At 36.6% G+C, this 17,808-nt stretch overlaps 1 protein-coding gene across 1 annotated transcript in view; it reads right to left on the bottom strand.

Moving 5' to 3' along the window:
- The window catches only part of LOC138064174 (fibrillin-2-like), a 181,843-nt gene that overhangs the window by 134,977 nt on the left and 29,058 nt on the right, over positions 1 to 17,808 (bottom strand). Inside the window, exon 6 of the mRNA XM_068925661.1 lies at positions 7,091 to 7,288. Coding sequence (XP_068781762.1) covers positions 7,091 to 7,288 — 198 coding nt within the window. The remainder of the gene's footprint in view (positions 1 to 7,090; positions 7,289 to 17,808) is intronic.

Here is a 17,808-nt window from a genome sequence, read left to right as displayed (position 1 = left end):
GTTTGCATGCACTATTAAATCAAGTAGCTGGTAAAGCATTATTTAAAATGCAGAACAAAAGCATCCCCTCTTTGTGTTCAAGTTTGTTTTGTCTACCCTTTTCCTTACCACAGCCAGCTCTTTGCCACTGCGAAAGTAGGAAAAATAAAGACACAGATGGTGTATGGCAACATATTAATAGTAGAACACAGTACTCTCTTCTTCAGATGGATATTCGTTATCTGAAGCTCTTAAAGATCCTGAAATCCGCCCTCCCCGTGCTAGTGGACATTAGCATTTCCTCAGCCTTGTTACCCCTGGTGTTTGTCCTATAGGATAAAGCATACAATATATGCTTGTCCGGTCACCAGCTTTCCCATGTAAGCAATTTCTTATAGCAAGGAAGGAGGCAACTTCTTTTTTTTTTTTTTTTTTTTTTGTAATCACTGGACTTATTTTTCAGCACATTTGCTGGAAACGCTCATGTATTATTCCTGAAGCTGTGCTGATTTAGTTAGCACAGTAGTGTCCAAATGCATCAGTTAGATCGTGAATGGATTAAGGACTTCACTGGAGGCATAAACTTTCTGGAACCATTTTTCTTTTAAATAACTAGTGCTTGGTGTGATCCAATTTACTTGGAAAGTAAACTTTTCTTCTCTGAAGTACTTTAATGAATCTGGACATGATTTAGCAATATCTAGACAGAAGATGAGTTTCATCATTTAATCACACCCAGTCCACCCAGTAGCTTCCTTCTGCGTACAGCTAATACAGTGTTTCTGTCTTTTGACCCTTGGAAACCAAAACACATTCAAGATATGCAGCACGCCCGTGTCTTGTGTTATTTATTAAAGCTTATTTAAATTAAGCCAACTATGGCAGCAGATCAGTGGTTAAAAATAACTTATTGATGTTGCCAATAGCAGCAACTATCTGAAACAGCAATACCCGAGCTCACTTGTGGCCTTTACTTCAACAAAGAAGGATCTGTTTGATTCTCGCACATGTATCCTTCACTGTTCCACAAGTCAAAGATATCAAGCAATAATAAAAAAAATTGGAGTAACAGCAGGAAATGAGTATTTCCAGAAATAGAAAAGGTGTCAAGGAAGCCTTGAAGTGAACAAATTTTTAAGATTTAGTGATTTCATTCACTTCTTTCTATTTAAAATCCTACGGTTTTAAAAGAACAAATAAATACCAAGCTCTGCTGAAGCCTGAAATGCCAGTCCCAGTGATGCAACACAGTGCGTTGCTTGTCCAGTGAAGAAAACACAAATGGTCTCACTATGTAAGGTGAGATCTTGTAAATCCTTGAATAACACGAGCTATCTTGCTCTTCTGTGCTAAAATCAGTCTTAGTTTGTGGGGGTTATATTTTTAACTTAAACGGAAAATTTTGTAAGTCATATTTAAATGTAACAGAAACAAAATACACTCAAACCCACTTGCAGCTTACAAAATAAATATGATAACAAGTATGATGCTGGTTTTTATGTTATATAACCTTCCCGTGTTAATCCAAATTTGTTGCAACATAACTAGCCTTTTGGAATTGAGAAAAACCTAGAAAGGACAAAACGTTTTCTTAAAAAGGCATATTTTATGAATTGCTTCCTAAACGTCACTTTAAGACATAAGAATAATTTGTCTGAAAATACAACAAATTTGAAATCAAACTTCTTTTTCTGTTTTACATTGCCGTGCAGCAGTTTTATAATTATTAATTACCCATTTACTCACACTTTCAAATCCCAGCCAAATTAAAACAATAAACTTCTTGCCATAAGCACAAAATTAGATGAATAACTCTTTAGATACAGTTCTGTACACCAAGAGGTTCAGTATGCTACAGATTAGGTAGAACGTTTCCATGTGTTCAGGGGTTTGATAGTATCTGGCAAGTGAAAAAAGGTTCTTTGCTTTTGCAAAGACTTTTCTCAGTAAATGGTAACTGCCTGCAGGATTTGCACAGCTAACTTTAAACATGTACCTTTGAAAACACAGCCAAACTCAGCTTCCCTTTCTGATGAGTGGACACTTTCTCAGAAAACTGTGAAGAACAAAAAAGCTCAGGAAAAAGAAATCCCGTCAGGTTTTATACCAAAATTTAGGGGAGATGGCATGTTTTTTTTTTTTTAAAATAATAACAGTAACCCCAATATCAATGTTTTCTTGAATTCTACCTATAAATATGTATAGGGAATTTTTCTGCAACGGATTTGGAAGCACATGGGAACTCAAAATCAAAATAGTGTAAAACTATTGCTGCTTCTTCTACATCCTAGAAAAGAGAAATACCACAAATATAAAAACATCATAGAAATAGTAAGTTTATCTGATATTCTTCTACTGCAATATTGATTTTCAGGATGGCAGGATAGCATCCGAGATGTGAATTTAATATTGTCACTAAATTAGACATATTAATTCCAAACACTAGTTTTTTTTTTTTTTTTTTTTAAAGAATCACCATCTATTGCTCTGCATTATGAATTTGAAATTTTACCTGTCCTCTCAATTCCATCCAGTCTGTCTCAGTGCCTATAGCATCCAATACACACTACTCGTAATATCCCAAAAAATCTGTACTATAGTATCTCCTGTAGCGGCTTTACTTCCTTAACAGTGTCAGCAGTGCTAACAGAAAGAAGCAGTTTCATATTTTTCAAAAGCTGTTCAGCCATGGACTATTTTTCTCTCCTTAGTGCAAAAAATTAACTGTCTGAAGGGAAAGGGTGTAGCTGAGAAATGGACTGTTGAGGAATGCAGAGAGGAACTGAGAAAATGTCCCACATAGGATTTCTGCCATTACGCTATTTCGACAGCCGTACAGCAAAGGCAATAAAGCATTTTAAAGTGGAACACTTAAGTTCCTCCTGCCTGAATTTGTGGGAAGAGGGATGTCTGAGCAGTTGCAAATCCTGTTTTTTAAGCAATAGATGAATAGAAATTGTTGAAAAGAAAACTTGAATTTTGTTTGGTTTTGCTTCTTTAATTTCTTATTAATTGGTCGTGGTAATAGCAAAGTAACAATAACAACCTTCTACACAAGCACAGTACTCGGTGAACATAATTAATTCGGAAGAAGACATACTCACTTGGGAAGCTTCACATCCTGTTTTATGTACGGGTAAGCTAGAAATGACGTGAACTGACTACAAAGAAAAGGAAGCTGGTTTATCACCCACCTTTTCACCTGTTTTCCTGTTGAAGAGCCACATAAGATACACCAGAATAGCAACATACAACATACACATTCTGTGAACAATAGGAGCAACTTCATAACCTGTAACTAAACCTTGCCAAACTTCTGCTATTTTATGAATAGCGAAATTATGCTCTTTTCTCCAATAATAAGGCTCGCAAGTTCAACTAATTTCAGCCTGTTCGTATTGACTCCAAAACTCAGAAGTGTGCGGATGTGAGCATCCACTTCAAATATGCCAGGGAACTGTACAGTCAAACTACACACTGAACAGGTCTGATCTAATCAATTTGCTTCAAAGGGAGAGTTTTACAGAATGCTGAGGTTTTCTGCAGTCCTTTAATACAAGTCTCTGTAAATCTGATGTTATGTCAGTGCCTTTCACTCTGCTGATGTACTGATGACCTTAGCCAGGTCCCTGCATGTGTTTCTATAATCCTTAGAGAAATTAATTAATGCCACTTTCTTCTGACATTTTTATCTCACTAAATGAGGCCTCCTCAGATAGCAGTTTTCACATCTGGAGAACCATCATTTCCTGAACTGCTGATACTCCACATTTGTAAAAATTTCTGAAATACTCCTCTGAGTTCCATTCTTGACACCTTTCTTTTCTTATTCGCAGTATATCTGCATGTAATCTCACCCATTAACACTACTGAAGCTTCCATCTATGCACAAGTCGCAGATCTACCAACGCTTCTCCTTCTATTCAGATTAATCTCTTCACTTGCCTTTCTGACATTTCCTTGCCATAAGGCAGCAAGTGCCACAGTTCCAGGTTGGTTTTTCGGCATACCCCTCAACTCCCTCAGGATTCCACCTCACCTAGCTGTTGTGAGTTGTATTTTTTTTGATCCCCTGTGAATAACACCGCTGTATCACTTCTCTTTAAATTCTCATACCTAACCGCACCTAAATCTTTCAGCTTATTTCTACAGACGATGCATCCTAATGAGGAGTTCGGAAAGGTAAACAGCCTCTACAGCGTCAAGTGCTACTACCTCCAGGAGAGTGCTCTGACAATTCCAGACAGTACATAACACACCATCAACCTGCCAACACGACAGAATTTAAGTCGGTGGGAATTACAGGTACTCAGAGCTTCTAGGAGATTATTTTGACTGCTGGAATTAAAAGTAACAAATTCTTGGAACAAAGAAATTCTTCCTCTCTTCTGCACAGAAGATTTAACTTTTATTCATGTATTTGTGCCATATCATCATCTTGTAACATCACATGCTAACTCCTGCGGACTTAAATACAATCAAATCTTCCTAGATAGTAGTTATATGCCAAATGTAGTAAAAATAATGGCTGTTCAAACTTCCTTTGTTCATCCACAACATAAAGCAGACCACCACATTGTTTTAATGTTTCCCCGTGGAATTCAGCAATGATGTCCACTGCATAACTTAACAATTTATTTGCTACACACAACACACTGGCAGAAAAAGAAAACAGTATTAGAAACATTCTTGAGGGCATGGATGCTAAAGAGCTCTTTGGATCGCTCACGTAGTTTCAATGAAGCCCCAGAAGCTATGCTAGGCTCCTTTTGGCACAGGAGTTTTAAGAGTTCATTCTATCTGGCCAATGTTTTCACCAGCCAAAGGAGTTCATTTGTGACACTGTAGCCAACATCCATGCCTTCAATAGCTGTTACTATCTACAACAGTGTTAGGAAAAGAACGTTTGAAACATATTAATCAATTCAAGATGAACAGTAAGGCACAAGCTGTTAAAAGCACACAGAGGCCTATTTCTGACATAGAAGGAAAAGTGCATTTTTCCTCCCTAGTAAAATTTGGATGCTTAAAGCAGTACGATCAGCAAAACAGGTACGCAAACACATGAAATGAGGAAAAATGAAGAGATTTATTGTTGTTTTAAACTAATCTTAGTATTTTAAATAAAATAGATGCTTTTGCTAAAATATTGAAGAAACTCTATAAAACTGAATTGGAACTAGTAGTTCCAATCGTAGTTTCAGGTCAATCATAGCACTGTGTGAATGAAAACTGAAGAAAGAATTAAAACTGATAACTTTTTCTAGTTTTAATTTGGAAGAATTAAAACTCTTAAATCATCCTAATTTTCCCCTCCATTTTTCAACTCAAGTTAACAGAACGCTTAACAGGAACTCTTAAGCAGGAGTCCTGAAGCAGAATTCCAGAAAAACAGCTGATCTTGTTAGATTTGTGCAACTTTAAGTCACTAAACTATGATGTGATGTAAAGGAAAGCAGCATTAAGAGTAATGCTGCAATACACAAGACAAAAAAAACTCTGAAAGAGAGGGAACAGAGAAATAAAGGTGAGAAAAGGATACCACTGCAAGTTACAAAATCTGCCTGAATCAGGATATTTTTCTGAATTACATAATAGAAATCCTTGGTTATGCATACCTACACACACACACACACCCTGATACTGTATTTTTTTTCTGAATAAAAGGTTCTCCAGCACTGTAGGAGATAATAAATATTACAAACATTTAGAGTAAATCATTCTAATCAGCTTCATCACTTCCCTTGCATTACGTTAAGAGTTATCTTAGCTATATTACAGAGATATGTTTATGTAAAGAATGCCTGCAATAACCTGGATGTACTTCATCAAACAGATTTTGGAAAGCCTAAGATACCGATACATAGGGACAGAGCAGTATATATACGGTTTGTCAAATTAAAAAAAAGAAACTGCAGAGGTCCCTTCCAAACCCAACCATTCTGTGTGATTCTGTGAAAACAAATAAGAAATACATTCCCCTAAATGACTCAAACTTCCACTACTTTATTCCAAAAATTAACCACCAGAAATGATCTGGTTCCCTTTATTAATGTGTATCATCATATTGATTACAACCAAAACTCAAAGAACTGTGTTGCTTACAATGGCTGATTTCAGCCCTAATTCTAAACTTACTCTGCACTGTTGAGAGATGTCTCATGAAAAGTGTCTCTGAGGTATAGCAACTCAGCCACGAATCTGATTGCTGATAGTGTCTTAGGGTCAAGTTATAGAAAATGCAAACGCTTTCTAGTGTCTTTGCCTACTTGGTTCCTATTGCTCGTAGGGGAGGTTCTAAGGCAATACAGCCTACAAACTGACCTCGTGCATTAATCTGTAACAAGAGAAGTAGTACGTTCTCCTTTGGAATTTCTACTATCCTTTGCTATTGCATTCTTCATGCATTTTGCTCTAAAATTTAGCCAAACAGCAGCAGCAGAATAGATACCTATTTTTCAGGATAGCCATATTGGAGTAACGACACAAGGGAGAAGCAGCAAGTCTCTTATCACCGCAGCAGGAGATGATGAATAAAGTAAGGTTTTCCCTTTTCTCAGACTACGTTTCATGAATGCAAACACAGAAAACTGAGGCCCTTCCTACTTCATTCATTTCTCTAGCCCTGTTTAAATAATCCAAATGGAGTATCCAACAGAAGATTCACGAGTGCTTCATCAAAACTCCGTGATTAAAAAACTCTACATAGTAAGCACCAATGCCTTTCACAAGGAACATTACTCAGTAACAAGAAACACCAAATTTCTCATTACAGTCATGTACGTAGTGCTTTTTTCAGTTATGGGCTAGACCAAAACACAATTCAGTTGTCTAACTGGTGCTCTACTGCCCTAGCCGACGGCTATGCTCAGACATTCTGTCTCTTTCATGCTCGGTATTTATGACTTCTTGATTGGCATTCATTTTTTCTAGACACTTCAGATTTATTCTATATGTACGCTAGCTAAAATTTGGAAGCATCAGAATTTTATGAAAAGTTAAATATAGAATGCACACAAGGAAAATGGTGATTTTATTTTAAGTGGAGGAGGCTTTCAAGATGTGTATCAGCAACACAACACATATGCACAACTTAAATCAGAAGGCTTACCTTGACATGCTCCAGTACGAATATTAGGGATGAAACCACGACGACACGGCTGAGGCTGAGCAGGGCACATTTCACAGGGATGACCCCATGCACGTCCAATGGTAGCACAACAGAGGGTTTTCGTGCAAACAATTCCAGTTAGCTGGCCCTGACACATCTGGTTGTTAACTTGTGTGAAACATGGGCCCGTTCTGTAATCTGGAAAAGAGGAAAAAAAAAATCACTGTATTTTAAGTCTCTATACTAGTCACTATAACTACAGAAGGATTCCATTTTTAATCCAGTAGATGCCAGCATTAAGAAAATACCAAGAGGACCTGGAAACGCACGTTATGTTACTGCTTACAGAAACAGCATGACACCTTCCACTGAAGGTAACCGTATTTGCAAGGGTAGCATAGTCTTTCAATTTATTTCTTTCTGATAGATGCAAGTAATGAAAGGCAGCTGGACCTCAAAACTGATCTGTGCAGTGACAGTATACACAGTAAAATCCATAACTGAAGGAGTAAAGAAAATAAAGGCAGATCAAGCACACAGGGCAGGGAACTGGGGTTATTTGTTTCTACAAATAACAAATTTACAAATTCTGCAAATTTATGGCAATTCACGAGAGGAAACTTCAGACCACTGAAGCCACGTGTTTGTTCACTTCACATTAATCAGGTCCATGCCAAAAACTGCCACAGAATCAACATTCCTGCTGGAACGCTTAGGGCAAAATTAATACTACTTAGAGAGGACTAACTGGTGTAACATTTATTTTCAAAGAGGAATAACATGAAATAATATAGCCTATTGAAGCTGTTTTAAATGTACTGAATATAGTACGCAACCTATACAAAATTTTATATACACACACACATATAAACACACACACACGAAAAACTAAACTCCTGTAAATGATTAATTCATTGAGGTTCAACCTGCATAAAGAGGGAAAGATGTTGACCTTATGAGGCAACACAAACAGGAGACAACAATTAGTTGAAATTCTCTAGGAACAAATGAGAAACAGATGGCTGCTCTCAGCCAGATTTCATACCCTTTCGGAAACTTCAGGAGGGGAAAAAAGAGGAAAGGAAGTGCAAAGCTTCCATTCAGACTCCGCAACGTGGAAGAAGGTATAACAGTGGGGTTACGGCTGCTCTCCCTGTTGTCCTTTCCTATTCTCCCTTTTTTCCCACTGAAAACAAATTCCAGTGCTAAGCGGTGGTTCACATGCTGCCTTCTGTCCTTTCATGAGCATGCAAGTTGGGCTCACAACTGACTTGTAAATTGGACAATATATGCTTTCTATAATCTGATACTTTTCTCCTGAAAAGGAAAAATAAGAGCTTTGACACATTCAGAAAGGGAGAAAGTTTTCTTTCCAGTGAGACCTCTTATTAACTTCCATACCTGTAAAGGCCTGAATCCAGATCATTTTGAAACTGGAACATTTTGTGTGACAAGAAGCTATTTAAGATAATTGTTGTGGGTCATCAGTAGTTCCCTGTAAGAGAGCTCCATGTCAGCTTACTCAAGCCTCTTGTACTGAAATTTTGTACGTTCTGCAGTCAATGGCAAAATTTCCATCTGCTTGAGTAAAGTCTGAATTTCAAGCTTGGTTCCACGCTGAAAAATTAATTATTTACACTAATTTTATGTAATATAAATATTTAAATTCCAAAACACATCAGATGTCATAAAAGACACTGCTATGTGATTTATACTTTCCAAAGAATTCATTGCTAACAGTTATCATCCCACATTGCCATGGATAAAATTATCATAAGCTGTATTGAAGCTAGATCTATAATTTCTCGAGTGGCATATTCCTCACAGCACAGTATTTTTACCACTATCTTACAATCTTGCTATTTGCCCACTTACACCAACTTTAAGTTTTCTTTGCACTAAGAGATAATGCTCTTAAAGTTAAAATTAACTCAAAGAGAAGTCAGTCTTCTGCTTGCTATCTTTAATGAGGTTCATTCAGATAGCAGTCCTGGAAAGACATTTGCACACAGTTATTTATAAACGTTATGAGTTAATTTCAACAGCACTGTTTGCATTACGTAAAGTTAAGCATGCACATAAGTATCTGTAAGAAATAAAGGAGACTAAAAGTTTTCAAAAGCTTTGTAAAGACTGTGTATTTCAATCTTTCTAGATTTTCATTAGCAAATAATCTTCGGGGTTACACCTCTGAGTTTCCCCTGCGCTTGTAAGGTCGCTGAAACAGTTCTTCGGTAAAACATGTACGTAATAAAAAGGAAGGCCTGTATATTAAAAAAAGGTTTCCATGATCTTTCCTCCAAGATACTGGAAGACGAGCAGCTTCAAAGTGGTCTCTGTTTAACCAACTCCAAGGGCCTTGCCAAATCAGAGACAGCTAAACTTTTTGTGTAAAATATAGACCCTGACAACCAATAGCAGAAGACAGTGATCTCATCATACTATAGCCTCATATAAGAATGATAAATATTTGAAATAATAATAATAAAAAAAAAATCCATCCACAAACGGCTTAAATTCCATGAACTCACAGTAATCTTGTCTGGATTTTAGTTAAGGGGTAAGGGTTAGGAAAAAACGCCATCATAGATTATGGCTGTATACTTCTTTCATATAAAGTTTACTCAGGTGTCACAAAGACTGAGGGAAATATGTGATATATAGCATTTGACCTGCAAATCTTCAGCAGTGGTCAGACTGCTTCCAAAAGAAAAACAGGACTGTTCAGATTTTAAGAACTGAGAGAAACGGAATTAAATCCTGACCCCACTGAAAGTAAATGGGAACCTGGCTATTGAATTCAACGACAACAGTATTTCATCCTTGGAAAACAGTATCGCACCCTTTCATAAACAGCTGTATGATAATTTATTACTTACTATCATCTGTAAAAATATTCTCTATGTCCCACTGAAAAAATAATGTTCTTCATATGCACAGAAAAAGCTTTTACTACTAACTGTTCAATGAGTAGATTCCCATTCTAATGGGAAATAAATTAAACAAACTGCTAACGTTACAGTAATAAAACGATTAAAAACATTCCACTTATTTCAGTTTTTCATTAATGACTGAAGTACAAATAACACACAGATTCTGGAAAAATCCATAGTCTAGTCTCTGTATTGAGAGCTGTTTGTCCATAACCTGGGTACTGCAGCATTTTTGCCAAAGTGATGACTACAGTCAGATCAATAAAGGTTGAATCTTTCCTGAAATTTCAGACTGGTTTGAGACTCATCAGTAAGATTCTCAAAAACATGAAGGTGAAAAATAAAGAGACGTGCATGGGAAAACCCTAAAAGACCATTTATGAGTAATTAGCCACACTAAGGATCCTATGATAAAATATAAACACTATCAGAAGAGAAGCAAGGTTTCCAGTTGTGCAAGGCACCATGATCTCTGGATCCATGCAAATCTTCATGGGGACACCAAGCCCTGTCCTACAATTGAAGCGGTATTCTGCATCAGTATATATGCATAGACCTATTCCTGGAGGGCTACTCAAACGTGCAGTCTGTTTGTAGGACTTAAATGTAGTGACTGGCCATGCACTTCTTGCTCCATGCACTAAAAACGGAGTGCAGTCTTCATGGGTGAATGCCACCTATAATGAACTCAAGTAATAATTTATTATGCATCCTTAAAATTTCCAAAACTTGTATTCATCCAGTCTGCTAAACTTAACATCCTACAGGACTTTGAAATTCCTATTCAGAAAAAAAGCAGCTATTCCGGACAGTACTGAATTTTTATAGCATCTGTTTTTTGAGGCACACTTTTATATATAACCAGTCCTGGATAACATGGAGCAATTGGAATAGAAATATAAATTATGTGTTTTTCTGTTTAAAGGTTGATGATGCATAGAAATATTCTGGACGAAGACTATCCATGCTAAGGAGTTTGAAATTTTATCAGACAAGATTCAACCTGGAGCTTAAATTTGAGGCGTGAAGTGTACTTGACCTCCATTAGCTTCCTGTAAGACTTCAAATGATTATGTGTATACTCTATCTACCTTGACAATGAAAAGTTCACTTTGGAAGGTGTGACTGAAAGAAACATTAAGGAGTATAACCAGATCACAGAGGAAAAAGTGCCTGCGCAGGAAAACAAGCAATGAGTTAGATACAAGGAGGGAGGACACCAATACACTGATTGCTTAATGTTTCCCATTAAGTAGGAAATACATGCTACGTATATATACACCTACCCGTGCCTTAATAAAAGGAGAAGGCATAAGCCCTAAGGTTCAAGTTCTATAACCAAGCAACTTCCATCAGCGGAAATCTGCAGGATGGCATTAGAAAGTCTGACTACTGCAACTTGAATTGTAGAACAGCAAATGGAAATGTTATTTAACTGCCATTTAGATTTATAAATAAAAATAATTCAACTCACAATGCAGCGAGAGCCCCGTTACTTCGGGAAAACCATAACGTGACATATAACCAACAAGCCTATCCCCTAACAGAACGTGTGCCTCGTGATCTTGGGCTACAGAAGCAGAGATTCAGAAGCAGAACCGTTTCCAGTCAGCAACAGGAAAGCAACCTGATCTCTGCACAGGCCAATAACGATTCTTTGCCCAGTTCTGGCACCTGCACATCAGAAGGAATGTTGGAAAACTAGAAAAATTATGAAAAGAGACAGAAGAATAACTTAAGGTCTCAGAAACATGGTTTAAAATAATAATACCAAAAATAATATAATAATTAAGAACTTGCATCCATTTAAAAAAAAAAAAAATCTGTATCCATCCAGTTCATCCAGAACGAAGTCTAAAGGTGACTTGATAACACTAAGTGTGAAAGAGTACCAGTAGTGCTTAGTTTTCCAACCTAAGAGAAAACCATAAATGAGATTTTAAAATAGAAGCCGTAGGAAGGCATATCCAGATTAAAAGCAAAATAGAACTGTTTTCATAAAAGCAAGTAGTCACTTAATATATTTTTGCTTATGTGAAGCAAATACATCAAAACTAGATGCAATTCTAGAAAATACTCTGTAATTTTAAATGAAGCTATGGATCCAATTCGAAAATTAGTGGGTGGGATTCCACAGTCTGTTCTACATAATTAATCAGACTAGGTTATCGTAATAGTTCCTCTGACCTGAAAACCCCTGAGTTTATGAATCAATCATCCTCTCTGTATTGATTATCTTACTGTTAGAGGTTTCTTCATTTGCTCCTTCCCTAGCATTGCTGCCTTGCAGAATAATTTTGCCAAAAAGAACATATGCTAGAACATATGTTATAAATCATTTGTTGCTTAGAAAGGGTAACTGCCTTGGTGAAAGAAAGTGATTTTCAGCACATGTGTTATGCATTTTTTTTTAAAACTTCAGAAAACTATATTCAATATGCACTATGACTTGAAGAATAGCAACCTTTATTGGCCATCACAATTGTTAATATAATTAATTTTTAAAAGAGGTAATTTTTCCTGGCTGTGGCACAAAAACTGGAAATAGCATACTATACTTGTAAATTAATTTTGAACTACACTACAGCATTCTGTCCTTTCACAGAAGCATGCATTCTGTATTCACACAGACCACATGGGAGATACACCAGCATTCTCAGGATCTTTTTTTATTCAGTCCTTCTTCAAAAATTCTAACTTAATTCTAATTCTAACTGTAATTTTAAAAAGGCTGCTTGACAAGGAGCTTGCAACAAGGAGTAGAAACATAAGAATTCTAGTATTGGATATGATCCAAGATCCACCTACTTTGTTTTTCTTCCTGTACCTCTGGCCAAAACCAGATGATTCAGGCGAAGGTGTAAAAAGCGTGCTGTAAGTAGGCATAGGATAATCTGTTTGCTACATTAAGTGTCCCCCAATGTCCAACACCTACTAGCTCAAGCCTTGAAATACAATGTTTAACATCCCAACTCATATTTGTTGTTATTAAGGACAAAAAGTTAAGATACTTGGATACATATATAAGGATTCAATTTCTATCTGGATTTTGTCAGTCTTAGCCTCCACAGTTCCATATGCTGACTACTACCTAACTACCCCTGACCATGACATCTTTACCTCTTCTCAGGTAACTAGGAAGTAAAAACAAGAAACAGAAGGAAAAAGGAAAGGGAAAAGGTACCTAGACATTTTGGAACGTCCATTACAAGTTATCTTGAAGGACATTAAACTGTGAAGTTTCTTTTTATAGGAAAGCACAGACTAAAATTTTAGCTGAAGGCCCCTAAGACCAAAATACTGTTTCTGCATAAAGTGCTTTTGGCTACACACACAAACACTACTGGTTGTGCAGTGGTAGTTTTCCTGCACCTACATAAAGCCTAGATAAAAGTTCCAGAAGGCTAAAAGGACAGAGTCTGCAGTGCTGGAGCAACATGATAAATCCTATATTTCATGTCTGAGTGCTAGAAAGATTAGCAGGAAGGAACTATGAAATCTTTTCCATCACTTTTATTTAAACAAAACTCCACATAACCATAACAAAATAAGGAAGCAATGTGTCTTTGCAAGTAAATATTTTTAACCATAAGCTATTTGGAATATTGATACTATTATTCCTAAAAATAACATATTGAAAACATTAAGCATGTGGATCAGTCTGAGCCACATGAGGAGTGAGTAAAGGATTTAATAAAGTCTAACACATCCTCCCCTCCTAGCAATTAAAGAACAAAACCTATCACATGGCAAATCTGTTTCACTCTGATGTAAAACAAATTTGCCCTTTGAAAGGGCTTTTTACAGAGCCTCTCTCTCACAGGTATGATCACGCAATAATTAAGGGATGAGAAAAATAAATCTTTTTATCCTCTACCCACCCCTTCACTTTGTAGGCTGAAGTACAGTAAACAGCTTTTTATTACTGACACCCCAAAAATCCATCCCATACATCAGCATTATTAGGTAACCAATTTAATACATGGCAAATCTTAGACCTGAAGGCTGGAAAAGTAGTATCTGTCATTAGGATCCACAAGAAAATTTATTCCATTCCAAAAGAAAAACGATCACAGCTGATGAAATTCAGAAAGTCCAAGAAACTGGACTCTGTGTAAGGGAACCTCCAAGGCAGAGCAATTAAGTCTATGCTGGAAAAGATCTGAAGTTAAAATACACCCTGCTAGAGGATGCTCCAACAGGAAACATGCTGGAGCAGCAACTGCCTTTATTACACCTTTGATAGGATCCAGTGGCAAATTTCCCAACACTTTCCACTAACATTCAAATGGCTCCAGGAGTCTTAAGTTTACTCTTGCTGCTTGTTGCAAAACCTCCTCCCTGATTACTGATTTTCCAAGAGACAGGATCTCAGGTGTACCCTTTGCAATGAGAATCTAGATGTTTTGATATTTAAAAGCATAACCATGCTCTATCTTCCTAAAATGGCAAATACCCCAACGTGCGACTCCACCGCCTAATCAGCGAGATTGGCAGAGCAAGACATACCCCGTTTTCCCACTGATTCTGTAGAGATGACAGCCCTGCCGGAACCTTTGTGTTTCCGAAAAATGGGAGATCAGGACTTTTCCTGGATTAACTTTTATCTCAGTATGAAAGAAAGGGTTGATAATACTCATAGTTGTACTCGAGTTCAGACCACAAATCTGAAATGTATGCATATGCAAATATTATCCTTCTTGTTCAACTCTGCTTCACCATCTGCAGATCATAAGCCACAGTAAGCATAAAGAAATTTAAACATTACAAAGGTACATGTGTTTGTTTTATTAAAGATTATCTAAAATTGTTTTTCCTTCAATATTTTAATCATGCTAATATGGAAAACTACTCTTTTTGCAGTAATGCTTAGCTGCCAATGCTGAGGGTCTGCCATAAGGGATGTTTCAAAGGTTTAGAACAAGAAGTTAGATGGATTGTACTGATTCAGGCCTGATATAAATAAAAAGCATTTTTTTAAAAGGTGACATCCAACAAGTTGCGGAGAAAAGATTGTTGGCCGAAAATGAGAGCTAGTCTCTTGGAAAATGGAAGAGACTTGGCAGGGCTGTTAATTTCTCTTGGAAAAAAAGAGTCTCTGGGCAGTACAGTTATTTAGACTAAGAAGTTCACATAAACCAAAGCCTGAAAAGTAACGTGTGCCCCCCAATTCTTTTTTTTGAAGAAAATTTATATCAAGTCCTTAATTAAGTATTTAGTACAATTCAGTTTATAATCCACATAAAAGATGTGATAATTAACACAAAAGTCTTACAAATATAAAATTTTAAATTGTGGATAATGCAGCAACGTTGAGACAAATCCCTACAAGGATCCCTAAAGGTTCTTTAGTCATCATCTGAAACAAGGATTTTTATAAAATTTATTTGATATGTAATGTTCAAGAAGAGTGGCTGAGCTGAAAAAGTTGTTGAGTATGTAAGCCAAATATATTCTGAAGGCTTGAACATTTTTGTACAGCTGACAGCTTTAATTTTCAGGTTGAATTTTTACTACTACTCTACTGGTCCCACATGACCATTTCAGACTGACTCCTGTGATGCAATACTTTCCATCACACAAACTCCGGTGATTGATTAGGCAACTTAATATACACAGGGCAATTAAAAATGGGGTGGAGGACAGCTTTAAATCAAAGAAAAAAGCATGTTTAATGCAGCAGTCCATGTGGGCTTTGTAGCTTTTAGCAAAATTCCAGTTTCCACCAGTACTGCTGTCATGTCCATTCTAAACACATTCTCATTTTCCTCTTGCTGGAACAGAGAAAGCAACTGTTTTCCAAAAACAACATTCCAGCGTTTGCACACCCATTTTAACATAATTGACATTATGTCAGCTTTAGCAGACAAAGGATAGTAGAAATTTCATATCATCTGCAGATCAGAAAGCTCATTTTTCGAATTAAAAATAATGTACCTAAGCATATGGAAAAAGACAGCAAGAGCACCAAATATTCAACATTATTTCTGAAATAAAGTGCAATTTTCTCCAATTAACATGAACAACATTAAAGAAAGTATTCCTAATATTTTAGATAAGAAACTCACAGTTCAAAAAGTATGTTTTATAAGTCTATATACAAAAAGCAGAGAAAGATAGATAAATGAAAATATTTTGCTTCTGAGAGCAAATAAAACCCATAAATAAAAAAAAAATGGTAGGAGAACTTGGAGGAAACTTTTTGCCACAGGCAACTGCAGTATTGCACACTAACTGTTATTGTGTAGAATAAAAATTGGGAAAGAAAAAATTGTGAAATTACAATCTCTAATCTGAAATTTTGATTCTAGTGAAGACCTCCAAGTGTGTATATATATATTATAATTCCACAACCACTGTTACTATATAGAGTTCACATCTGAGTTTGAATCTTGGATTCTAACGCAATACCTCTATGAGTGAATAGCTAACACACAAGGAAATACTCATCATCCGCTATTACAACAAATTATAGACTGAATTACCCCTGGGGCAAAACGTAAGAAGTAATAAATCACAAGAAAAACTTTTTGCAACGTTCCCTATTCAGCAATTCTTATCTACTATCCTGATATTAATCTCTTCTTAAATCTTGACTGTGCAGAGATGTCTACTAAATTCAAAGCAGCTAAGGAATTCTATGCATCATACTGCCTACTACTCTCCCCCCTTTTCTTATGTTTCTCTTTGACTTAGAAAAATTCCCAGAATATTGACATTCTGCTCCAGAACAGCAGTTCCTTCAGAGCTACTGCATGACAAATAACAACTAATTTTCCCGTCCCATTTCTTCCCCCCAGCTCACCCCAAGCAAAACAAAAAGAAAACAAACAATTCTAATGGCAAGGGAAAAGAGATTTTCCTAGCTATCATGCAGTCTACAGAATAAGACTTAAATCCAGAAAATACTAAAAAACTCAAGTGAAGCTGAGATCACTTATATCAGTTTCGTATCTGTATTGGAGCAAACGCCAGCAATACCTTGCTGCCTCTGCAACAAAACTACAAAAAAATCAGAATCTTCCTGGCTGTCTTTTAACATCAAGGTCTTTGTAAGGATATCTCCACAGCAAAGAGAATGCAATCCTAGATTTCATCTTTTCCCAAAACTATTCTCACCTTTATCACCCTTTCTTTCCTGCAAGCTGGAAAGGAAAATGCCCATCAGCATATTCCTGCCTCAGGTTTAGCAGTTCAGCTAGAATAAATCCAGATTTATTTCACTGGGAGAGCATGTTGTACTCTCAACAGTTTCATAGGTGAACCATGGGAGGGCAGAAAGATTCTTCATTACAGCCTGACAGCTGGACAGCTGATCGTCTATGACACAAAGGAATATCCTTACCTCTGCTGAAACTCCATCCCCTGCACAAAACCCTGTATTCAGATTTTATTGACAAGCCAAGACTTTCCCATATGATAAAAAGATACTACTTGTTAAAACACGGACTCCTGAAAGCCAGGGAAATGCATATCATACTCTTGAATTTCTTCATATCCCAACAACTGAAGAAGGCAATACCTTGGCTATATCCCTGTAAAGCAAATAAGCGACTTCTCTGGACCATAACATTTAAAACTTGAATTGAACACCTCCTATAGTCTTTTTTTTTTTTCCTCAGGAAATCAATGCTATTCAGTACAGTCCAACCTCAAAGGAACAGAAACCCTTATCAGCAAAGAGGAAATGTAAAGATTCAGGTTTGCAGGTGTGATAAATTTTTAAGAGCACTGAAGTAGTGTAACACTGGCCCCCTGCTTGGAGTTCAGTGTCATTATTCACGC

This window comes from Struthio camelus, chromosome W, assembly GCF_040807025.1.
Source record: "Struthio camelus isolate bStrCam1 chromosome W, bStrCam1.hap1, whole genome shotgun sequence".
In the NCBI taxonomy this organism is placed as follows: Eukaryota; Metazoa; Chordata; class Aves; order Struthioniformes; family Struthionidae; genus Struthio; species Struthio camelus.
The sequence above is the reverse complement of the archived record's forward strand: the minus strand, read 5'-3'. Positions and strand labels throughout refer to the sequence as shown.